Genomic DNA, 22,211 nt, shown 5'->3' with positions numbered 1-22,211 from the left:
ATTTTGCATGGTTGTCCTTTGTCAAAATCAACCCCTCCACGAAGATAGCATCTTCACTCTTGCAAGGATTTCTTTTATTTCCACAATCTCTTATAATCAATATGGGCATCCACAAGATATTGCAATTTTTATTACTGTATAGTACTATCATTTACGTCAGATAGGGCGTACTCCACTCCAGCGAGAAGAATAGGCGTGGGAGCATCCGTGGAAATCCTGCGAATTTAATCTTGAAATCCTCGCAATCCAAGCATACTACACCAGACGTAGAAATCCAAGTAAAGCCTTCCCGGAAAGCTGGCGAAGACGAATCTTGTGGCACTGAACCCATCACCGGTGGCCGGCCGGCCGGCCGGCTCGAGTGGCGCCGCGGATCGAGAGTTCCCACGTCGCGCCGTGAGCGGTGAGCGAGTGCGTCAGGGGGCACGTCAGTCAAGAGTGGCACATTTTCAGTCTGACCCTCCCACTTCCGGCGCCTCGTGTGTCTTCACACTGAAGCCGTTCACGTGCACGTTCGTCCTTCCGGCGCCGAACAGCAGCAGCACCCGCATAAATACCACCCGGCCGCCCCGCTCCCGTGTCCACCGCAAACACAACCCAACCCAACACACACACGCCTAGCTCTAGCTTGCTTTTGAGAGAGAGAGAGAGAGAGGATGGCGGGAGCGGTGAACGGCGTGGAGGCAGCGCAGGCTCAGGGCGGCGCGGCGGCGGCGGCGGGGGAGGCGGCGATCAGGCACCGGATGGTGGAGGCGAACGGCATCGCGATGCACGTGGCGGAGTCCGGGCCGGAGGACGGCCCGGCGGTGCTGTTCCTGCACGGCTTCCCGGAGCTGTGGTACTCGTGGCGGCACCAGATGGCGCACCTCTCCGCGCGGGGCTACCGGTGCGTGGCGCCCGACCTGCGCGGCTACGGCGGCACGGAGGCGCCCGCCGACGTGGCGTCCTACACCGCCTTCCACGTCGTCGGCGACGCCGTCGCGCTGCTCGACGCCCTCGGCATCCGCAAGGTACGCGTCAAGGTCAAGCAAAGCCACGTCAAGTAGTGATTAGTTTAGTCATGCATCGCATCCCCCCCACGCTGCTGCTCCATCGGCGTCCCGTTCCGTTGGGTGCGGGTCGCGGTCCGTCTCACTCTCACGGATAGAGCAGCTATCCGTTCCGTTCCGTTCCATCCATTGGCCCATCCATCTCGCCGTCTCTCATTTTCCAACCCGTCACCGCTCGAGAATGTGACAGTCACGGGTGCGACGAACCAGCATCAATCAAGCGAATGGGAAAAAGCTTTCTTTTCTTTTCTTTTCGAACGAATTTGACCTAGCAGTGGCAAACGTGACCTGTTGTTCTACAGCGGTGACCTGTGAACCGTCCACTCCAAAGGAAGAAAAAGCCGTGAACTGTGCGATACCACGGAGTACTCCTTGCTCTGTTCCATAGGGTACTAGTGTACTTGTTTGAGTTCTCTGTTTGCATCAAGGACACACAACAATAAATTCGCATCCTCCCATGTGAAAGCGTGCTACCATGCTTGTACCAGCTGTACTGTGCTCTTTAGGCCGTGTACAATTCTAAATGCTTAAGATTGTGCTTAGAAAAATTAATTGGGTTTTTTTTCTGAAGCACCAGTGCCTATTTCTACCTAAGAGATGCCTAATTAAAGAAAGCCTAATTTATTTTTCAAACACCTCTCCTAAGCAACTTGCATTGTACAAGGCCTTATGCCCCCTCCCTGCATATGCTTACTTTATTATTTACATTCGGTCTCGCTAAGTCGTTATTAGTAGACTGATTGTTTATCAGGGAAAAGATAGGTAGTTGTTAAAAAAACCATCAAAATAACTAAAAATTAACCAGCTGAAACGAATCGAACGCAATCCAATAGGTGGACATCTCTCTACTTTTGGTTGTGCAAAATTTTTACATGAGGTGATTCTTGGACTTCATTCGCCTATCTCAAAGATGACTCTGAAAAAGACAGCTTCAATCCAGTGCGAGCGTCCTTTTCCTAAACAAAAAAAGAGTCGACGTGCATCTTTTTTGCTAAATGGAAACCACATATTATTCTCTTTTTGCTAAATTGTGTGCTGGTCCGAGTTATGGTCATCCATCTGTCGATATCGATGTCCCTTTTTTTCTCCTTTCCGCCGCCGAGAATGTGACGTTCACGAGTGTGATCAACTTGAAAGCAACTCTTCTTTCTTCTTTCTTGTAGTATAGTAATTTCCGTCTCTTTCGTTGCCACGTGATGGAAAAGGCTGCCGCTGCTCATCTAGTGGGATCTGTCACGTGATGGAAAAGGGTGCCTTGTTGTTTTGTCATTCTGTGTAGCAGCACATGTGAAGTAGGAGTACTCCCTTTTCCAATGTTTGACAGTGCTATATACTCTCTCCATTCGGAAATATAAGATGTTTTAAATATTTCAATATGAACTATACATATGGATTGAAATGAGTGCACATACACACTAAAACGCGCGTGTATATACATCTAATTCAGAAAGAAAAACTACTCCCTCAAATCCGTATTAATTATCACTGATTTAGCACACCACATTGCACTAAATCAGTGGCAATCAATTTGGATCGGAGGGAACAGAACATATTATATTTATGAACGGAGGGAGTGATTTTTCCAAAATTTGTATTACAAGAGTAGCTAGAATAACCAGCTTTTTTATGGGGAAAAAACGTAGGATTCATATTCCGTACATTTATTATATAACTTTTTTTAGGTCTTGGTGCACATAAAAAGTAGGAATGCAGAAAGAGAAGATGGATCAAGTGATCTTTTGTAAGCAGCGATATCGACGTCCCTTTTTTCTTCTTTCCACCACCAGGAATGTGACTTTCATGAGTGCGATCAACTTGAAAGCAAATCTTATTTCTTCTTTTCAGTACGTAGTATTTTCCTTCTCTTTCGTTGACAATGCAGAGGCGGCTGCTGCTGCTACTCAGATCTGTCACGTGATGGAAAAGGATGCCTTGCTTGTTGTTTTGTCCTTCTATATGTATAGGTTGTAGAGTGTCTCAACACATGTGAAGTACCCCATCTTCCAATTTTTGACAGTGCTGTATAGTCATTTTCTCCAAAATTTGTACTACAAGATTGGCTAGAATAACCAACTTTTCTATGGGGAAAACGTAGGATTCATATTCCATAAATTTATAGAAAAAAAATGTATTTAGTACATACTCCCTCCGTCCAAAAATACTTGTCGGAGAAATTGATAAAAATAGATGTATCTAGAACTAAAATATGTCTAGATACATCCATTTCTCTGACGAGTATTTCCGAACGGAAATAATACTATATATACTACACAAAAAGAAGGAATGTACAAAGAGAAGATAGACCGAGTGATCTTCTTTAAACGATATCTAGATCAACTGATATGTATTTTTCTTTTTCCTTTTTGGCTTCAATGGAAGCATCAATCCGTGCTTGGGGGTCAGCGTACTTGTTTCGTTTTGTTTGCCCTGTGACAAGTGGCCAGACGCTGTTGCCAAGTAAGGATAATATGTATTCCATCCGTTCGAAATTACTTGTCGTAGAAATGAATGTAGTGTGGGCCCTGCTGGAAGAGGGAATGAATGCATAACACGAGTTTAAGTAAATGGCGTACAAACATCCTATAGTTTATACGTTGGCAGCCCACGTTCTTTCGATCAATTTTAAAAAAGAAGTATAGACAAGTAGGGCTGTCAGAGGCATCTTCCACAGTGGTGCAATGGCATGTGCTGTACACATCGTATAGTACGTACTATTAGTACAGCTGCACAGTGTTGTGGTATTATACTGTTTGTGTCCCGGCCATGCACGTGTATTTATTCCGTCTCGCCATTAGTGTCCCGGCCATGCACAATTGTGGAAGCAACAGAACGCCAGGGTGTTTCATAGACTGCACGAACACAGGCCCACCACCGCAGTTGGCTGATCTGGTGTTGCTCGAGGTGAAGGATTGGAGGATAGCTGGCTTTGGTGTAGGAGGATTAGACCCTTTTGTGAGAGAGTGATCTAGTGTGTTATAGTTGGTGTGGGTGTGGGGTTTCTATCAATCAGATGTTCACATCTTGGCTTGGTATCTTGTAAATATTCTTTCTGTTTTCTATAAAAATAAGGTACGCCATTGATGTACTCTCGAGAAAAAGGAGAGAAGAATAATGTGCCGATCATCACTGATGCAGGGGATAAGATTGAACAATCTGTTTTCTACTCCATTAGACTACATCTTGGTATGATGATGGATATACATGTGCACAGGAGTACGTACAGTTGGTTCTCTCTCAAGTGTACGAACCGATATGTGGGCAGATGTATGCATGAAGGCACCGTTGAGAACTTGGAAACTCAAATTGACAAATCAATCGGATCGAGTTCCGTAGATGAGCAATACTAGCAGTTTTTAATTGTCGGGTAACTGCAAATGTATTTACTGAGCATGATCTGATTCTGATGGATGCATGGATGGATTGAAGGTGTTCGTGGTGGGACACGACTGGGGCGCCATCATCGCGTGGTACCTCTGCCTCTTCCGCCCGGACCGCGTGACGGCGCTCGTCAACACCAGCGTCGCCTTCATGCGCCACGTCTTCATCCGCGCCGGCCCCGACGCCGTCAAGACCACCGACTACTTCAACCAAGCCTACGGCCCGACCTACTACATCTGCCGCTTCCAGGTCTTTTGCTCATCTCCTCCCCTGCTCATACGTGCTCTGTCTACTCTACTCTGCACCATGCATGGCGACTGGGAATTAACCAACGGCGACGTGGTGCAGGAGCCCGGCGTGGCGGAGAAGGAGTTCGCGCCGGCGCACGCGAGGCACCTGATGACGCGGATCCTGAGCGACCGCTTCAGCGAGCGCGCGGCGGGCAAGGAGCCCAAGGACGGCGGCGGCGACGACGCCGACGCGGCGCTCCCGCCGTGGCTCACGGAGGCGGACATCGACTACTTCGCCGCCGCGTTCGAGAAGACGGGCTTCACGGGCGCCATCAACTACTACCGCAACATGGACCGGAACTGGGAGTTGGCGGCGCCGTGGGCGGACGCCAAGGTGACGGTGCCCACCAAGTTCATCGTGGGGGACGGGGACCTGACGTACCACTACGCGGGGATCCAGGACTACCTGCACAAGGGCGGGCTCAAGGCGGACGTGCCGCTGCTGGAGGAGCTGGTCGTCGTCCCCGGCGCCGGCCACTTCATCCAGCAGGAGCGGGCGCAGGAGGTCAGCGACCACATCTACAGCTTCATCGCAAAGTTCTGAAGAACAGCTGAAAATCGATCGTTCGTCGTGTGTTGTCAGTTTGATCATCGTTCGTTTCGTACTTTCATTGGTTGTTCGTTGGCCTGGCCTGTCAATTCATCGCATCAGTTACCGTGGATAATAGTAATTGCTCTGCTTGATCGACGGAGCTCTGTTTCTGTATGCCCATGCGTATGCATGGTCACGTCAGAACTCTTTACTAATAACTGTTTGTCTATAAAAGGGCAAACGTGATCATATATAAGCTTAGTAGTACATAAAAACAACTTACAGAAGTTGAAAAAAGTAGGACGCACGTGTGGGTGTTAAAAGGTCTGCCCACACGTTTTGTGTGGTGTTTAAAAAGATCAGCCCACACACTTACATATGGGCAAAACAAGTAATGCCCACACGCCTTTATTTTTCCTCACGGTCCCCTCTCACATACCTATGTGTGGACAAAATAGATAACGCCCACACGCCCGTACGTCAGGCCTCCTATCTCATGGTCCCGCACGTTTCGTGTGACAGTCACCACGCGCCCGCAGTTGCCATGGTCTGGACCCTCTTTCATGTTCGTTTAACTGCAGTTGCCATGGTTGCTCAACTGCAGTTGCCATCTCGGGTCAAGTGCCAGATGCCATTTTTGGACAACTGCAGTTGTTGCCATGTATGGTCTGGTTTACTATAGTTGTCATAATTTGAAAACTTTAAGGGTTGCCACCTACTAACACTAGGCAGTTGCCATGTATAGTCTATTTACTACAGTTGCCATGATTTGAAAACTTTAGGAGTTGCCACCTACTAACACTAGTCAATTGTCGTGTACCCTGCAAAACACCTGGCAACTGACATGTTCGGGTAAAAGAGAGAGTTGTCATCTGCTTACAAGCACACTAGGGCAGTTGCCGTGTACCCTGCAAAACACATGGCAACTGACATGTTTGGGTAAAAAAAAAAGGTTGACATCTGCTTACAAGCACATTAGTGCAGTTGCCATGTACACTGCAAAATACATGACAACTGACAGCTTGAGTGTGGGAGAGGAGACGGGCGTGTGAGCGAGATGGCAAATGCCCACACATCAGTCCTTGTGCGTGAGTGAAATCTGGCATGTGGGCGAACTGCTAAATGTCCACACGCCGGCCCCTTCGTGTGGTGAAACGGACGTGTGGACGACCGGATGAATGCCCACACACCAGCCCAATCCTATGTGGCAACACAAACATGCCAAGATTCGTGCACCCACAAACGGACACGGATCCATACTTGTGGGCGAGATGCAAACACTCACACATGTGGGCATTAGTGTTTCCGAAAAAAGTAATCATTTTTTAGGGTGCCGGAGTCTTCTTCCTCGTGCTTCTGAGCCTCTGTCTTTGGCGAAGTGAACTAGTTAAACTCAGAAACTTATAGAAGCAGCGGCCAAAAAGTCATCGATGTAGACCATCTGCAATAACGGATAGTCAGATGGATTTGAGGAATAGAACTCTCACATGCACCCCGATGAAGCTGAATCTAGCCAACCTTCATTGGTCGAAACCAGAGACGGTAAACCAAGATACAAAAATACTAAAACTACGGCCTGTTACAGGAGTTTTACGGGCCCTTCCAAAATCACTCTGTAAAATCCTCGTAAGCTTTCGTGGAGGTAGCGTTACTCACCAAGATACATAACCACACCATAACAATGCTAACGAGACAAACTTGTAGAAGAAAACCCCTGACTTAGAGAACCATATTTGAGGATGCCCCATCCCCTTCCCTGTCGGGTGGACTCGTTGATGGTAAGAGGAGTAGGGGTCTGTTGGTATTTTGTAAGGTTTTGTTTCTCTGGCGACATCGATGAGGCGGCGGCGACTATAACGTGTTGGAATAAGATCTCTCCGGTCTCTCTCTACCTCGACGAAATCTTGACCGGCACCGAGGAATGCCTTGTGAGAGTTTGTGTCCCCTAATCTGTTGATTTTCTTTCGCACCTTGACAGTTTGTGTCTCTTTCAGTGAGAGCTATTGACTGACTATTCGAACCCTCTAAACTGGTGGTGATGGATTACAAGCATGTACTGCCTGGGGTGATGTTGTCCATTATTTTAACTTTAATTTTCTTTGATAAACTATAAATTGTTGGCAACCGATTTTGAGTCTTTCGCTGGGAGAAGATGACATTTGCGAATGGTTTTGATGATAATTTGTGTTAGATGAGCATGACAATTTTAGTTAGTGAGTATGACAACTCCACTGCAATTATGTAGTCCACAAGAAGTTTGCTGGTGCTGGCAAAAAATTGCCATCTCGCAACAACTAAAATTGTCATCAAAATGCGAACCAACCTGTGATTAAATGGTTAGAGTGACTGTGATATCCTCAGCCCATCAGGGTTCAAGTCCCGGTGCTCGCATTTATTTCTATATTTATTTCAGAATTTTCGGCGATCAGTGAGAGACGTTCCGTCGATGACGAGATACTCACAAGAGTAGGATGTGCGTGTGTGCGTTTATAGGAATAAGTCTATACGCGGCAAATTTTCGTGTTTTGATCCTTTTACAAAACCTATTCGAGATCTGACCCTGTTTTGCAAAAATTTCGAGATCTGACCCTTTCTTACCGCCAGGGCTCCTGGCGGTAAGGTATAACAGCCTACCGCCAAGGCCTCTGGCGGTAGGAAACACACCTACCGCCATACAGGCTGGCGGTAAACTGCACAACCCTACCGCCAAGGTGCTCGGCGGTAGGTGCTCGGCGGTAGGTGCGAGCATACACTGCTCTATACTTAGAAAAAAAAACCTACCGCCACGGGTCTTGGCGGTAGGTTGTTATACCCTACCGCCAGGGGCCTTGGCGGTAGGCTGTTATAGCTTACCGTCAGGGGCTTTGGCGGTAAGAAAAGGATCAGATCCCAAATTTTTTGCAAAGTAGGGTCAGATCTCGAATACGTTTTGAAAAAGGGTCAAAACACAAAATTTAGCCACTATACGCGTGTATATGAGCGGTTGGGTAGCGTGTTCGAAAAAATACGTCGGCAGAGTCAAAAGGCAGCAACCCTTCCCCACCCGCTTCAGTGTCACCCGAGCAAAGCGGCACGACACGCCCGTCGATTAAGAGCGACAGAGCCCGGCCGGTTCGTCCGACCATGGCGGCGGCGGCGGCGGCGCGGGAGATAAGGCACCGGCAGGTGGAGGCGAACGGCATCACGATGCACGTCGCGGAGTCCGGCCCGGCCTCGGCCGCGGCCCCCACGGTGCTCTTCGTGCACGGCTTCCCGGAGCTCTGGTACTCGTGGCGCCACCAGATGGAGCACCTGGCGGCGCGGGGCTACCGCTGCGTGGCACCCGACCTCCGCGGCTACGGCGGCACCTCCGCGCCGCCCGACCCCGCCTCCTACACCGCCTTCCACGTCGTCGGGGACCTCGTCGCGCTCCTCGACGCCCTCCGCCTCCGCCAGGTAACCCGCCCAACCGATCCCCCCCCCCCCCCCCCCCCCCCGCCCTCCCGCCAGATCTCCGAGCCGGGAGACCCACCTGCGGTGGCCGCCGACTGATTGACTGACTGACGCGTGCCGGCGGTGAAGGTGTTCGTGGTGGGGCACGACTGGGGCGCCATCGTGTCGTGGAATCTCTGCCTGCTGCGGCCGGACCGGGTGCGCGCGCTCGTCAACCTCAGCGTCGCCTTCATGCCGCGTCACCCCTCGGCAAAGCCCGTCGACTACTTCCGCCGCGCCTACGGCGACGACTACTACGTCTGCAAATTCCAGGTACGGGATTGCTTCCTGTCCAATGTTCGGCCGCTGTATTATGAGCAATCCGGGGACCAGAGCTAGGAAACCTGCTGCAAATGCCTAAATCGGGGCATGGTGATTTGAGATTTCTATAGTTGCTATGTACTAGTATGGTTCTTTTGTTATCCATTTCGGGTGTGGGAGGGCATTGGCTCACCGTAATTTCACAAATTCAGATAAGAAATGGCTGATTGGGCATAGGGTTGCTTGTTCAAAGAGGAGAAAACAGATGATATGAAAGTCTTGTTAATTTGTCATGTCAATTGATCTTCCAGGGGTCTGGTTTAGTTTGTGCCTATAAAATTGTCCTTCTTTGCTTGCTATAGCAGTTTCCTGTCTAGAGCTAGCTTCTCAGTTTTAGCGCAAATTGCAGTTCATCAATTGTAATTAAGGATTTACTAAAATAAATGTATTGGCATGGAGCACTGAACATATTGTAGTATATCAATGACAACATGTGAGGAATTTATTGATAATTCAAACCACAATTTAGACTAGTTGCATTTCTGCATCGTTTCAAACTTGGGCTCCTCTTTTTCAAGTCCATACTTCTCAATCAAAGTTTCAGACAACTGGTTTTCAAGTCCAAATTGCAGTTCATCACTTGTAATACAAGTATCACATTGGTTGGCAGGAACCTGGATATGAGGCACAGTTCGCTAGTCTTGACTTGAAGAGGTTCTTCAAAATGGCAATAACTGTTCAAACCACAGGTTCTTCTGCTATGTCCCTCGAAAAAATGCAGGCGAGCAACAAGCAAATAACGTTGCCTTCTTGGCTCTCTGAGGAGGATGTCAGTTACCTCGCAAGTGTATATGCAAAAACTGGCTTCGCTGGTGGCCTTAATTACTACCGCTGTTTAGACCTGTAAGTCTTTATTTATTTTATTTTAAAATCAAACCATTCATCTGCGTAACTCATTCATGCCACATTATCATACAGCCTTTCTGCGTATACTAGATTTCTAAAACATGTACTCCCCAAATTTTTGTGTACAAGGCCACTTCGTTTTCGTGTCGAACTTTGACTTGTAATTTTGGTCAACAAAATATGAATTAAAGGTCATCAAAAATATATCATCGGAAGTTCTTTGAAATGTGCATCCAATGAAATACTTTTTATGGCATATAACTCACTTTTTGTTGGTAAAATTAATGGTCAAAGTTAGATATAAAAATATGAAGTGGCATTGTATAAGGGAATGGAGGGAGTATTCTAGATCTACCGTGTTTTTCAAAATAACTGCAATACTATATAGGTGTAGCATAGAGCATCAGACTATAGTATACTGATAACATGGATTTCGAGTTGCTCGACTAGTCTATGAGTCGCAAAAATATGGTCGACTCAGCTTAGTGTTGACTCGCGACTCTGAGTCGCGACTAGTCACAACGCAGGCTCGACTTCTTCCGAGTCGCTGCCCCAGAGCGACTCGCATGAGTCGCAACTCGAAAACCATGACTGATAATAAGAGATCATGGTGGCAACATTTTGCCTTTGACTTGTGTGTTTCAAGTTCCGGAATAGGAATACATGCCTAAGAGTGCATAACAATTCGTTTATGTTTTGTGTTCTGAGCAGATATGTTGGATTGACAATGTATTTTCATGATGGCATAGTATTATCGTTCTGCTCATCATCTTACTCCTGTATCGAGCATATGAACTCAAAACCCGCATGGAATGCAGTTAGCAAGATGCCATGACTAACTGACATGGATAATGCTTGTGTGGACATTCACCATGATTCTGAAATCCTCTCCAGAATATTGTGTCATAAATATGGATTTCTGACATGAACTGTAGATTAGATTCTGGATATCGTGGCGCTGGCCATGCTCACAAGTATTCTCAGTACACAGAGGATTGCATCAGGAAATAGTAGTAATCTCTGAACATGCATATACACAGGAACTGGGAGCTGATGGCGCCATGGACCGGAGCGAAAGTGCAAGTGCCGACCAAGTTCATCGTCGGGGACGGCGACCTGGCATACCATCACCCAGGAGTCAAAGGCTACATACACAAGGGTGGGCTCAAGAGAGACGTGCCCATGCTCGACGAGGTGGTGGTGATCAAAGGTGCCGGGCACTTCATCCAGCAGGAGAGAGCACAGGAGATCAGTGAACACATCTATGAATACATCAAGAAGTTCAGCACAGACCCCACACATAAATTATCGAAATTGTGAGGTCATTTGTTGATGTACAAAATTAATAAAGAAACTTGTATGTGCGTATGTGGCCGTGAGATACTCGTATGCAACTTGTTAAACTTCAAAGCCTGTTGATACATGCCCTGAAATACTCATGTGGATAACATGAGCCATAGTTATACACCTATAGATATGTTCTTTGATTAAGAGAATAAGCATTTACAAGTTTCTTCACAAGTGCTGCAGTTTTGTCATAGCTGGGTTAAAACTGGGAAAAGCGACGATTTATTCAACATAAACTGAATGTGTTTTCAACCACATGTTGCAGAATGAGGGACATTACAGCTTTATCTAACAGAAACACAAGATGCTTGTACCAACAAAGTTGTGGAAGCATTGTGTGTTCGGCCTACTGACCATAAATACTTCCAGCTTAAAAGAATCGTACACGTAATGGGAGACTCCAGAATGGTGCGCGGAATCACAGTTACAAGGCAGTCGTGACTGCACTCTGGTTTCGCTTGTAGACAGCACAGGTCGACGATCGGATCAAATCCAATGTTACATTCTGTGGAAAGTGCAGATTGTTCACTGTTATTCTCTGATAAACAGATTATAGCAATATACAGTGCCTATGCAGTGCCAAGTGATAAAGCAGAAAGTACATGTAGGCATTCATACCAGATCATAGTTTCTTGATTGCTACATCATGGAGAAAATGTCCGACTGCGCCTCTGAACATCAAACTCGGCCTCGATGAGGCCAGTTATACCAGCTTTGATCTTCTGTCCAATTCGGACAGGGCCTACACCCTCAGGAGTACCTGCATGCAGAGGACCCCCATCAATAACCCACAACACACATCCTCCGATACACTAAGACAGTCGTGTAGAAAGGATATGTCATTACCGGTTAATATCACATCACCCTCCATCAATGTCATGATCGAACTGATATAGCTGATTAGAAAAGGAACCTTGAATATCATATCACTTGTAGGCCCTTTCTGCCTGAGTTCATCGTCCACCTGGATATGGTTGCCCAATTCTCGTTAAGTGGATGTCTAAGCTTCTACTACTACTTTAGGTCGCAATGAGTATTTTCATTACAAATTTGTATATTACCTTTAGCCAGAGCTCTAGATCATCGGGATTAGGGACAGCTGATTTTGGAACCTGTGAAATGCGGAAACCATCATTGACAAAAAAATGGAAGTGAGAGTACATATTCATAATGATGGAATCACCTGTATCATTTTAAGTCACAACAAGTATTCTAGCCCTTTTCATGTCATTGACTTATATTTCCTAGTACTCCTGAGTTATTTATGTCGTGAATGATATCAGTACATATTCCATTGGCTTCACTTAAGAGTGTTCAAAAACGGTTTGGAGTGAACACAAGAAATAGGCTAGTGCAAGTTCTTCCGTTGATTGCAAACTGAGTGGCTTAAGCTAGTACTAAGAGAAGTGAACTACAGTTTCCACGGTTGATCTCAAACCGTTTTTGAGCTCCCTTAGTTTCAGTCTAACTTTAGTATCATGTTTATGTGTGTTTCTGATACACAAATATGTACAAATGAGAAGAAAAAGTAACAGCTCATAAGCTGCCGCCTAGTACACCAGTCTTTGGAGGAAGAGAAACATTGGCTTACCACTGCACTAATTGGAGTAAAGGTATCCTGTGCTTTAGCCAAAGTCCAAGGAAGACCTGCAGACTAAGAGTTCATTGGTTAAGCAATACCAAAAAAATTGAGATAGAAAATATCTTACACTAACAGAAAGTGGGTTATATTATAGGTTCTTCTTTCTTTCTTCTCTCTTTTTGCAATGAAGGGGACTGTGGGTTATTTACAAGGTCATGTTGATCAATTATTTACTACAGCTTGCACAAAGTATACCCAAACCATTATGTCAGATCTGCTAGGTGGAAGAAGATAGAAAGATGTAACACATATAACTAGCCCCGGTAAAAAATAAATATATGGCTTGTGATTTATGAACTGGTACACCAGATGCAACTTCTGAGACTACAATTTCAAGTTTGTCGCTGGTTTTATTTATGCATAGCTGACCTGATCAGTCAAAAGAAGAAACTCCGAAGACAACAGCATGCAACTGTTTTAATATATTTTTTTGAATTTCTTTCTTAAGTTCAAGTTTGAATGCTCTTTCTATCACTTGAGTTTCAACTGCCACCAGGAAATGGCAGATGATAAGAACCAACAATAAACAGCAGCTAGAATAACACCAAAGGAAACTACAAGTCTTAGTGCACACCTTAGCTACAGACTGAAGGTCCCTTGCTGTCATGTCCAAAGCAAGCGCATAACCTGGAAAATTGGATGATGGAAGCAATTATGTCAAATTTGTCATGTCACTAGTGAAAACCCTCAATTTATTGCCTCAAACATTTGTTGCTCTCTACATTGACAAGAAACACATGGATAGAGTGAACCCCAACCTGCACATTATTCAGGAGTAAAAGAAAGAGAAGAAACTCACTCAAGACTACACCAAACGAGACTATCCATGAGTATTTGAGTACTCGTATCGTATTTCAGAAAGATGAAAAAGGGTTTCCCCCCACTTTATATTATAAAGCAACCAACATCGCAACATCTGAGAGCACCGATACAAACACACACCCAAGGCAAGATATGTATTTCAGAAAGAGAAAACATCCAGGACATGAAACATGATTTCGATCAGGAATTAATGTGCTAATAAGATATTGTCATCCACCTGACCATGGCAATCGGCAAAATAGGCATTGCACTAGCACGTTGACCAAGCGAAACAGATTTCCTATTCCAAACCCCACATTTGCATTTTCCACCGGGGTTATCGAATACGAAGAACTAGTAATTATTTGGAATTCCTAAGTCATTGCTTCAGTCTGCTTACAAAATATACCAACCTGATGGATTGTCGAATTCAGGCTCCAAAATGCATTTGCAGCATGGGGCATATCCTAATTAATTTCAGTTATCAATCGGCACCAAACTTTGCAATCACAGTAACAGAGTGAATTGCCTCGACGAACAACGGAATGCAGAACCCACATCTCGCCCTACTCTCTGTCTGGCAGTTTCCTCGGATCAATTGTCGAGTGAAACATGGTTCTTAAGAATGGCAGGTAATCGGGGTAGGGGAGAGAATTGCAGATGCATGGATCCCCTAAGTGCGGCTCCTGGTTACCTCCGACGAAGTCCATGGCGGAGGCCTCGGGCACGTCGCGCGCGCGGCGGGAGATGACGACGGCGAGCTCGACCTCGTGGTGCAGCGACTCGAGCGGCTCGGGCACCTCGACGGCGGCGGTGGCCACGCCCGCGTGGAGGAAGGACGAGGTCGGCTTGAGGAACAGCACCGGCTCCTGCAACGAGAACCGCGACGCGCACGCCGCATCAGAGACCGCGCGGGAAGAAGAAGAAGAGGAAGAGGAAGGGCGCCTCGGGATCGGAGGGAGGGGGGTCGGTCAGGAAGGGGCGCGTGGACCTTGGGGACGGGGTTGCCGAGCTCCTTGGCGTGGGCGACGTAGTTCCGCCCGACCCCGACGATCTTCGTGCTCGCCGCGAGGAGCCTCTGCGCCGCCGCCGCCATGGCCGGAAGAGCTGCGACTTGGGAGCTGGGGATGGGGAGGTGGTAGACGACCAGAAGCAAAGGACTGCTCAGCGGAAGGCTCCGTGACAAACGAGACGAATGGGTCCAGATTAGACAGAGGAGGCCCATACGAGGGGAACTCCTGGGCCTCGGCCCTTGATTGAATCTTTATCAAACTATACACGCACGAGAGCTATGTCTTTAGACTGCTTTTTTTTAGAGAAAAGGCGCAGCCGAGAGGCAGAGAAAAGGCTCGAACTTTGCCTGGCTTTGAATTAACAAAGCCAACAACCGGCCAGGATTACAAGATTAGAACATTACAGCGAAGTAAACAACAAAACAAAAATAAATAATACAATGTACAATGTGGAACAGACACTAAGGCAGTGACAACCCCAGGCGAGAGCTTAAAAGCACCGATGCCAACATCCACCGCAATGCCATCACGGCAGACCAACATGTATGTGAGTAGGAGGCACATCGCGCTAGCATTGTGTCGCTAACTGCATCCGGAGGACCAAACAGGGGCCGAACATGGTCTGTCTCTGTCGCCGGAAAGGGCCACTATCCTTCACCCAGGCTCGATGGGTGCCACACCGGCGGCCGGCAGAATGGTTCCCAGAACCCATAGCCATGGTGCACAAGCTGTCAAATGGAGACACAGCAGAAACAGACCCGCAAGCAGCAACAGACCAACAACCACCCAGGCACCATCGTCGGCAACGGGAAGACATCACGCCGGGCGAGAGCTGTCAGTCAAAGGCGCAGCTATGGTGCAGGCCAAAGGGGCAACCAGGAGCACCGAAGTTCCATGTTGCTGGAGATAAGAGCAAGCCAACAACGCCGCCGCCAAGCCACCACAAGTCCCCAACACCTAGCAGATCCCGGCCAACGCCTTCAGGAAGGGGCACGACACCGTGGAAATGTTGTCGGCCAAAGAAAGGGACCAAGGGATTTCTCCCACGCTCAGGGATGGGGGTGGGCAGGGGAGGATCCTCACCGGAGCCTCCAAGGAGGGGATCGGCACCCAAAGGTGTCGACTTCGATGTGGCCGCCGCGCCGACCAAAAGTTTCCTCCGGATCCACACCCTCCCACCAGATCCATGGAGCTAGCACATGGGAAGGAATGGAGCTAGCACATGTGAAGGACAACCACAGCCACCGGGAGACGGAGCCGGCGCGGAACGGAGTAGATCAGGTGAAGGACGGAACAGCTCCAAGATCCAGCGAAAGGCCAACACGGGGCCACCGCCCATGCAGCCGACGACCGCCGCCCCTCGCCGCCCGCACGGCTGAGGGACGACCCACTTGCACCCGTCGGCGTAGTCCGCCGCTCCGGCTACGCCGCGTGCCACCGGCCGGGGCCGCCCCCCGGAAGCCGAAGCCCTCCATGCAAGGTGGAGCCGCGAAGTCCCCGCCGCCACCTTCATCGGTGTTGTGCCCGCGCCGGAGCTCACCTCCGCCGGCGGTGGAGAAGAGGTGGGGAGGAGGGGAAGCGCTGGCGGCCTACGGTTAACCCCTGCACCCGGGCCGGAGACGACACGGGGGGGGGGGGGGGGGGGGGGGGGGGGGGGCAGTTAAAGGTCGTCTTTAGACTTTACTCGTATCGATTAAGATCATTGTGTTACAGAAAATAATACAATAGCACATGAATTAGCTAGGATAGCAAGGTTCAGTCCTCCTAGTGTTTGGTTGAATATTGCCCCAGGGGTTGTAGTCCCACTGCTTGTTTCTGATGCTACGGTTGTAGCCAATTAATATAAAGGAGGTGTTGATTGTTAAAAGGAAACTATGCGAGACCCATGTCTTGCATTAAGCGAGATGGAAGGAGCTCTCGTTGAAGGACCCTCACCCTCGCTACAGTATTGGGACAGGCATATTCGTTCGATCGCTCGTGTTTTCTTCGTTCATTCTTCGCTTCGGTTTTTTCTTTTTTTTGTTTCCTTTTTGTTTTTTCTTTGATTTTCTTTGTTTGCTCATCGGTATTCTTCAGGTTTTCTTTTTTCTTCGATATACTATGATTTTCGTTGTTTTTTTCACAGGTTTTCTTTGTTATACTTTGGTTTTCTTTTTTTGAATGGTTTTCTTCTTTTTTATTCATTTTACTTGGGTTTCTTTGTTTCTTTTTTTGCTTTCTTTGTTTTCTTTTGGGCTTCTTCATTTTTCTTTTGTTTTGCATAGGTTTTCTCAATACACAATATACATCTTTAGTATACTCATGAAACATTTTTTCGATACACATTAAACTTTTTCAAATATATGATCTACAGTATTCTTAAATACATATTTTGAACACTTTTTTAATACATGGTTAACATTTTACAAATACATGTTAAACATTTTTTAATATATGGTCAATATTTTTTATACACATTTAACATTTTTCGAATGTTTCGTCAACATTTTCTAAATACTTGCTCAACATTTTTTAAAATGCTTGATTAACATTTTATATGCATGATAAAAAAATCATTATTTTTTTAACACATGGTCAACATTTTTTCTACACACATTAATATTTTTTTCAAATGTTTGATCAATATTTTTGAAATACTTGCTCAAAATATTTTCAAATGCTTGATTAACATTTTTATATACATGACCAAAAAGAATTAACATTGTTTGAATACATGGTAATTTTTTTTCTATACACATTTACCATTTTTCAAACGCTTGATTAACATTTTTTAAACACTTGTTCAACATTTTTTCAAATGTGAAGCATGATAAAATTTTCATTGATCAAATGGAGCTAGAGCATCTTCACTTAAGTCCTCCTACATGGGAAGCTTCTCTTTCAACAGAAACTTGCAACTCTGCAGAGCGCCGTACAAATGCAAATGCAAATGCAAATGGTGAGTGAGTATACAGTTGATTCGGAGGCTGCTCGTTAACTGCACGGATGAAATAGTAAGCATGAAGTGTGTATACTACTTCAACGGTGGATACAATTCATGGTTTACGGGGATGGCATTTCTCTAGAAGCTCTCATCGGAAGAAATCTACAAAGAGATGAAGAGTCTCAAGGTTGCCATGGAATGGATGGTGGATGAACTCGTGCACAGAGAAATAAGTGACACTACAAAAAAAAAGACACATCCGTGATATTTTGGACCGAACGAAATTTTTTTCTGTCATACTTATGACACTTTTATGACGATAATTGTGACAAAACCCGGTATCATCATAGATGTGGCGGGGTCCTACTTCTATGACAAAAAATTATGACAGAAAATGGGCTTTTCGTCTTGGGCGGGCCGGAGACGCAGCTGCATGACATTCTTTGGACCGTCCATGACGGAAAAAACCGTGGTAGAAGCGAGGGCGAGGAAAATATCGGGGTGTTCCCGGTTACGGTGGGTGGTCGGGGCCGAGCTGAAGGAAATATGCCCTAGAGGCAATAATAAAGTTATTATTTATTTCCTTATTTCATGATAAATGTTTATTATTCATGCTAGAATTGTATTAACCGGAAACATAATACATGTGTGAATACATAGACAAACAAAGTGTCACTAGTATGCCTCTACTTGACTAGATCGTTAATCAAAGATGGTTATGTTTCCTAACCATGAACAATGAGTTGTTATTTGATTAACGAGGTCACATCATTAGTAGAATGATCTGATTGACATGACCCATTCCATTAGCTTAGCACCCGATCGTTTAGTATGTTGCTATTGCTTTCTTCATGACTTATACATGTTCCTATGACTATGAGATTATGCAACTCCCGTTTACCGGAGGAACACTTTGGGTACTACCAAACGTCACAACGTAACTGGGTGATTATAAAGGAGTACTACAGGTGTCTCCAATGGTCGATGTTGGGTTGGCGTATTTCGAGATTAGGATTTGTCACTCCGATTGTCGGAGAGGTATCTCTGGGCCCTCTCGGTAATACACATCACATAAGCCTTGCAAGCATTACAACTAATATGTTAGTTGTGAGATGATGTATTACGGAACGAGTAAAGAGACTTGCCAGTAACGAGATTGAACTAGGTATTGGATACCGACGATCGAATCTCGGGCAAGTGACATACCGATGACAAAGGGAACAACGTATGTTGTTATGCGGTCTGACCGATAAAGATCTTCGTAGAATATGTAGGAGCCAATATGGGCATCCAGGTCCCGCTATTGGTTATTGACCGGAGACGTGTCTCGGTCATGTCTACATTGTTCTCGAACCCGTAGGGTCCGCACGCTTAAGGTTACGATGACAATTATATTATGAGTTTATGCATTTTGATGTACCGAAGGTTGTTCGGAGTCCCGGATGTGATCACGGACATGACGAGGAGTCTCGAAATGGTCGAGACGTAAAGATTGATATATTGGAAGCCTATATTTGGATATCGGAAGTGTTCCGGGTGAAATCGGGATTTTACCGGAATACCGGGAGGGTTACCGGAACCCCCCGGGAACCATATGGGCCATCATGGGCCTTAGTGGAAAGGAGAAAGGAGCAGCCCAAGGGGGCTGCGCGCCTCCCCCCTTCCCCTAGTCCTATTAGGACTAGGAGAGGTGGCCGGCCACCCCTCTCCCTTTTTCCCCTTGGGAATCCTAGTTGGAATAGGATTGGGGGGGGGGGGGGAGTCCTACTCCCGGTAGGAGTAGGACTCCTCCTGCGCCTCTCCCTCTTGGCCGACGCCCCCTCCCCCCTTGGCTCCTTTATATACGGAGGCAGGGGCACCTCTAAACACACAAGTTGACACAAGTTGATCCACATGATCGATTCCTTAGCCGTGTGCGGTGCCCCCTGCCACCATATTCCTCGATAATACTGTAGCAGAGTTTAGGCGAAGCCCTGCTGCTGTAGTTCATCAAGATCGTCACCACGCCGTCGTGCTGACGAAACTCTTCCCCGACACTTTGCTGGATCGGAGTCCGGGGATCGTCATCGAGCTGAACGTGTGCTCGAACTCGGAGGTGCCGTAGTTTCGGTGCTTGATCGGTTGGATCGTGAAGACGTACGACTACTTCCTCTACGTCGTGTCATCGCTTCCGCAGTCGGTCTGCGTTGGGTACGTAGACAACACTCTCCTCTCGTTGCTATGCATCACATGATCCTGTGTGCGCGTAGGAAAATTTTTGAAATTACTACGAAACCCAACAGTGGCATCCGAGCCTAGGTTATTGATGTTGATGTTATATGCACGAGTAGAACACAAGTAAGTTGTGGACGATACAAGTCATACTGCCTACCAGCATGTCATACTTTGGTTCGGCGGTATTGTTGGACGAGACGACCCGGACCAACCTTACGCGTACGCTTACGCGAGACCGGTTCCCTCGACGTGCTTTGCACATAGATGGCTTGCGGGCGACTGTCTCTCCAACTTTAGTTGAACCGAGTATGGCTACGCCCGGTCCTTGCGAAGGTTAAAACGGAGTCTATTTGACAAACTATCGTTGTACTTTTGATGCGTAGGTGAGATTGGTTCTTACTTAAGCCCGTAGCAGCCACGTAAAACATGCAACAACAAAGTAGAGGATGTCTAACTTGTTTTTGCAGGGCATGTTGTGATGTGATATGGTCAAGGCATGATGCTGAATTTTTATTGTATGAGATGATCATGTTTTGTAACCGAGTTATCGGCAACTGGCAGGAGCCATATGGTTGTCGCTTTATTGTATGCAATGCAATCGCGATGTAATGCTTTACTTTATTACTAAACGGTAGTGATAGTCGTGGAAGCATAAGATTGGCGAGACGACAACGATGCTACGATGGAGATCAAGGTGTCGCGCCGGTGACGATGGTGATCATGACGGTGCTTCGGAGATGGAGATCACAAGCACAAGATGATGATGGCCATATCATATCACTTATATTGATTGCATGTGATGTTTATCTTTTTATGCATCTTATCTTGCTTTGATTGACGGTAGCATTATAAGATGATCTCTCACTAAATTATCAAGAAGTGTTCTCCCTGAGTATGCACCGTTGCCAAAGTTCGTCGTGCCCAGACACCACGTGATGATCGGGTGTGATAAGCTCTACGTCCATCTACAACGGGTGCAAGCCAGTTTTGCACACGCAGAATACTCAGGTTAAACTTGACGAGCCTAGCATATGCAGATATGGCCTCGGAACACGGAGACCGAAAGGTCGAGCGTGAATCATATAGTAGATATGATCAACATAATGATGTTCACCGATGAAACTACTCCATCTCACGGTGATGATCGGACATGGTTTAGTTGATTTGGATCACGTGATCACTTAGAGGATTAGAGGGATGTCTATCTAAGTGGGAGTTCTTAAGTAATATGATTAAATTGAACTTAAATTTATCATGAACTTAGTCCTGGTAGTATTTTGCAAATCATGTTGTAGATCAATAGCTCGCGTTGTTGCTTCCCTGTGTTTATTTTGATATGTTCCTAGAGAAAATTATGTTGAAAGATGTTAGTAGCAATGATGCGGATTGGATCCGTGATCTGAGGTTTATCCTCATTGCTGCACAGAAGAATTATGTCCTTGATGCACCGCTAGGTGACGGACCTATTGCAGGAGCAGATGCAGACGTTATGAACGTTTGGCTAGCTCAATATGATGACTACTTGATAGTTTAAGTGCACCATGCTTAACGGCTTAGAATCGGGACTTCAAAGATGTTTTGAACATCATGGACCATATGAGATGTTCCAGTAATTGAAGTTAATATTTCAAGCAAATACCCGAGTTGAGAGATGTGAAGTCTCCAACAAGTTCTATAGCTAAAAGATGGAGGAGAATCGCTCAACTAGTGAGCATGTGCTCAGATTGTCTGGGTACTTCAATTGCTTGAATCAAGTGGGAGTTAATCTTCCAGATAAGATAGTGATTGACAGAATTCTCTAGTCACCATCACTAAAGTTACTAGAACTTCGTGATGAACTATAGTATGCAAGGGATGACGAAAATGATTCCTGAGCTCTTCGTGATGTTGAAATCGATGAAGGTAGAAATCAAGAAAGAACATCAAGTGTTGATGGTTAACAAGACCACTAGTTTCAAGAAAAAGGGCAAAGGGAAGAAGGGGAACTTCAAGAAGAAACAGCAAGCAAGTTGCTGCTCAAGTGAAGAAGCCCAAGTCTGATCCTAAGCCTGAGACTAAGTGTTTCTACTGCAAAGGGACTGGTCACTGGAAGCGGATCTACCCCAAGTGATTGGCGGATAAGAAGGATGGCAAAGTGAACATAAGTATATTTGATATACATGTTATTGATGTGTACTTTACTAGTGTTTATAGCAACCCCTCAGTATTTGATACTAGTTCAGTTGCTAAGATTAGTAACTTGAAACGGGAGTTGCAGAATAAACAGAGACTAGTTAAGGGTGAAGTGACGATGTGTGTTGGAAGTAGTTCCAAGATTGATATGATCATCATCGCACACTCCCCTATACTTTCGGGATTAGTGTTGAACCTAAATAAGTGTTATT

General features: G+C 46.3%; 2 protein-coding genes across 2 annotated transcripts; one reads left to right on the top strand and one right to left on the bottom strand.

Annotated features, from left to right (window-relative positions):
* Nucleotides 1-572: 572 nt before the first annotated feature.
* Nucleotides 573-11,378, top strand: LOC123115250 (uncharacterized). The gene is made up of 7 exons (XM_044536459.1): nt 573-1,010; nt 4,476-4,676; nt 4,776-5,258; nt 8,241-8,684; nt 8,811-8,993; nt 9,652-9,884; nt 10,928-11,378. Exons 1-7 carry the CDS (start codon nt 657-659, stop codon nt 11,205-11,207), a joined length of 2,178 nt encoding a protein of 725 aa, XP_044392394.1. The 5' UTR covers nt 573-656; the 3' UTR covers nt 11,208-11,378.
* A 55-nt stretch (nt 11,379-11,433) lies between these two features.
* On the bottom strand, nt 11,434-14,909 carry LOC123114099 (probable acylpyruvase FAHD2, mitochondrial). The gene is made up of 8 exons (XM_044535467.1): nt 14,669-14,909; nt 14,372-14,546; nt 13,451-13,503; nt 12,826-12,888; nt 12,296-12,346; nt 12,081-12,198; nt 11,853-11,994; nt 11,434-11,739 (listed from the first exon to the last, which is right to left on the bottom strand). Exons 1-7 carry the CDS (start codon nt 14,900-14,902, stop codon nt 11,879-11,881), a joined length of 810 nt encoding a protein of 269 aa, XP_044391402.1. The 5' UTR covers nt 14,903-14,909; the 3' UTR covers nt 11,434-11,739; nt 11,853-11,878.
* Between the last annotated feature and the right edge of the window lie 7,302 nt (nt 14,910-22,211).

Source organism: Triticum aestivum, chromosome 5B (assembly GCF_018294505.1).
Source record: "Triticum aestivum cultivar Chinese Spring chromosome 5B, IWGSC CS RefSeq v2.1, whole genome shotgun sequence".
Taxonomy (NCBI): domain Eukaryota; kingdom Viridiplantae; phylum Streptophyta; class Magnoliopsida; order Poales; family Poaceae; genus Triticum; species Triticum aestivum.
Note: the sequence above shows the minus strand (reverse complement) of the source record. Positions and strands in the feature narration are given on the sequence as shown.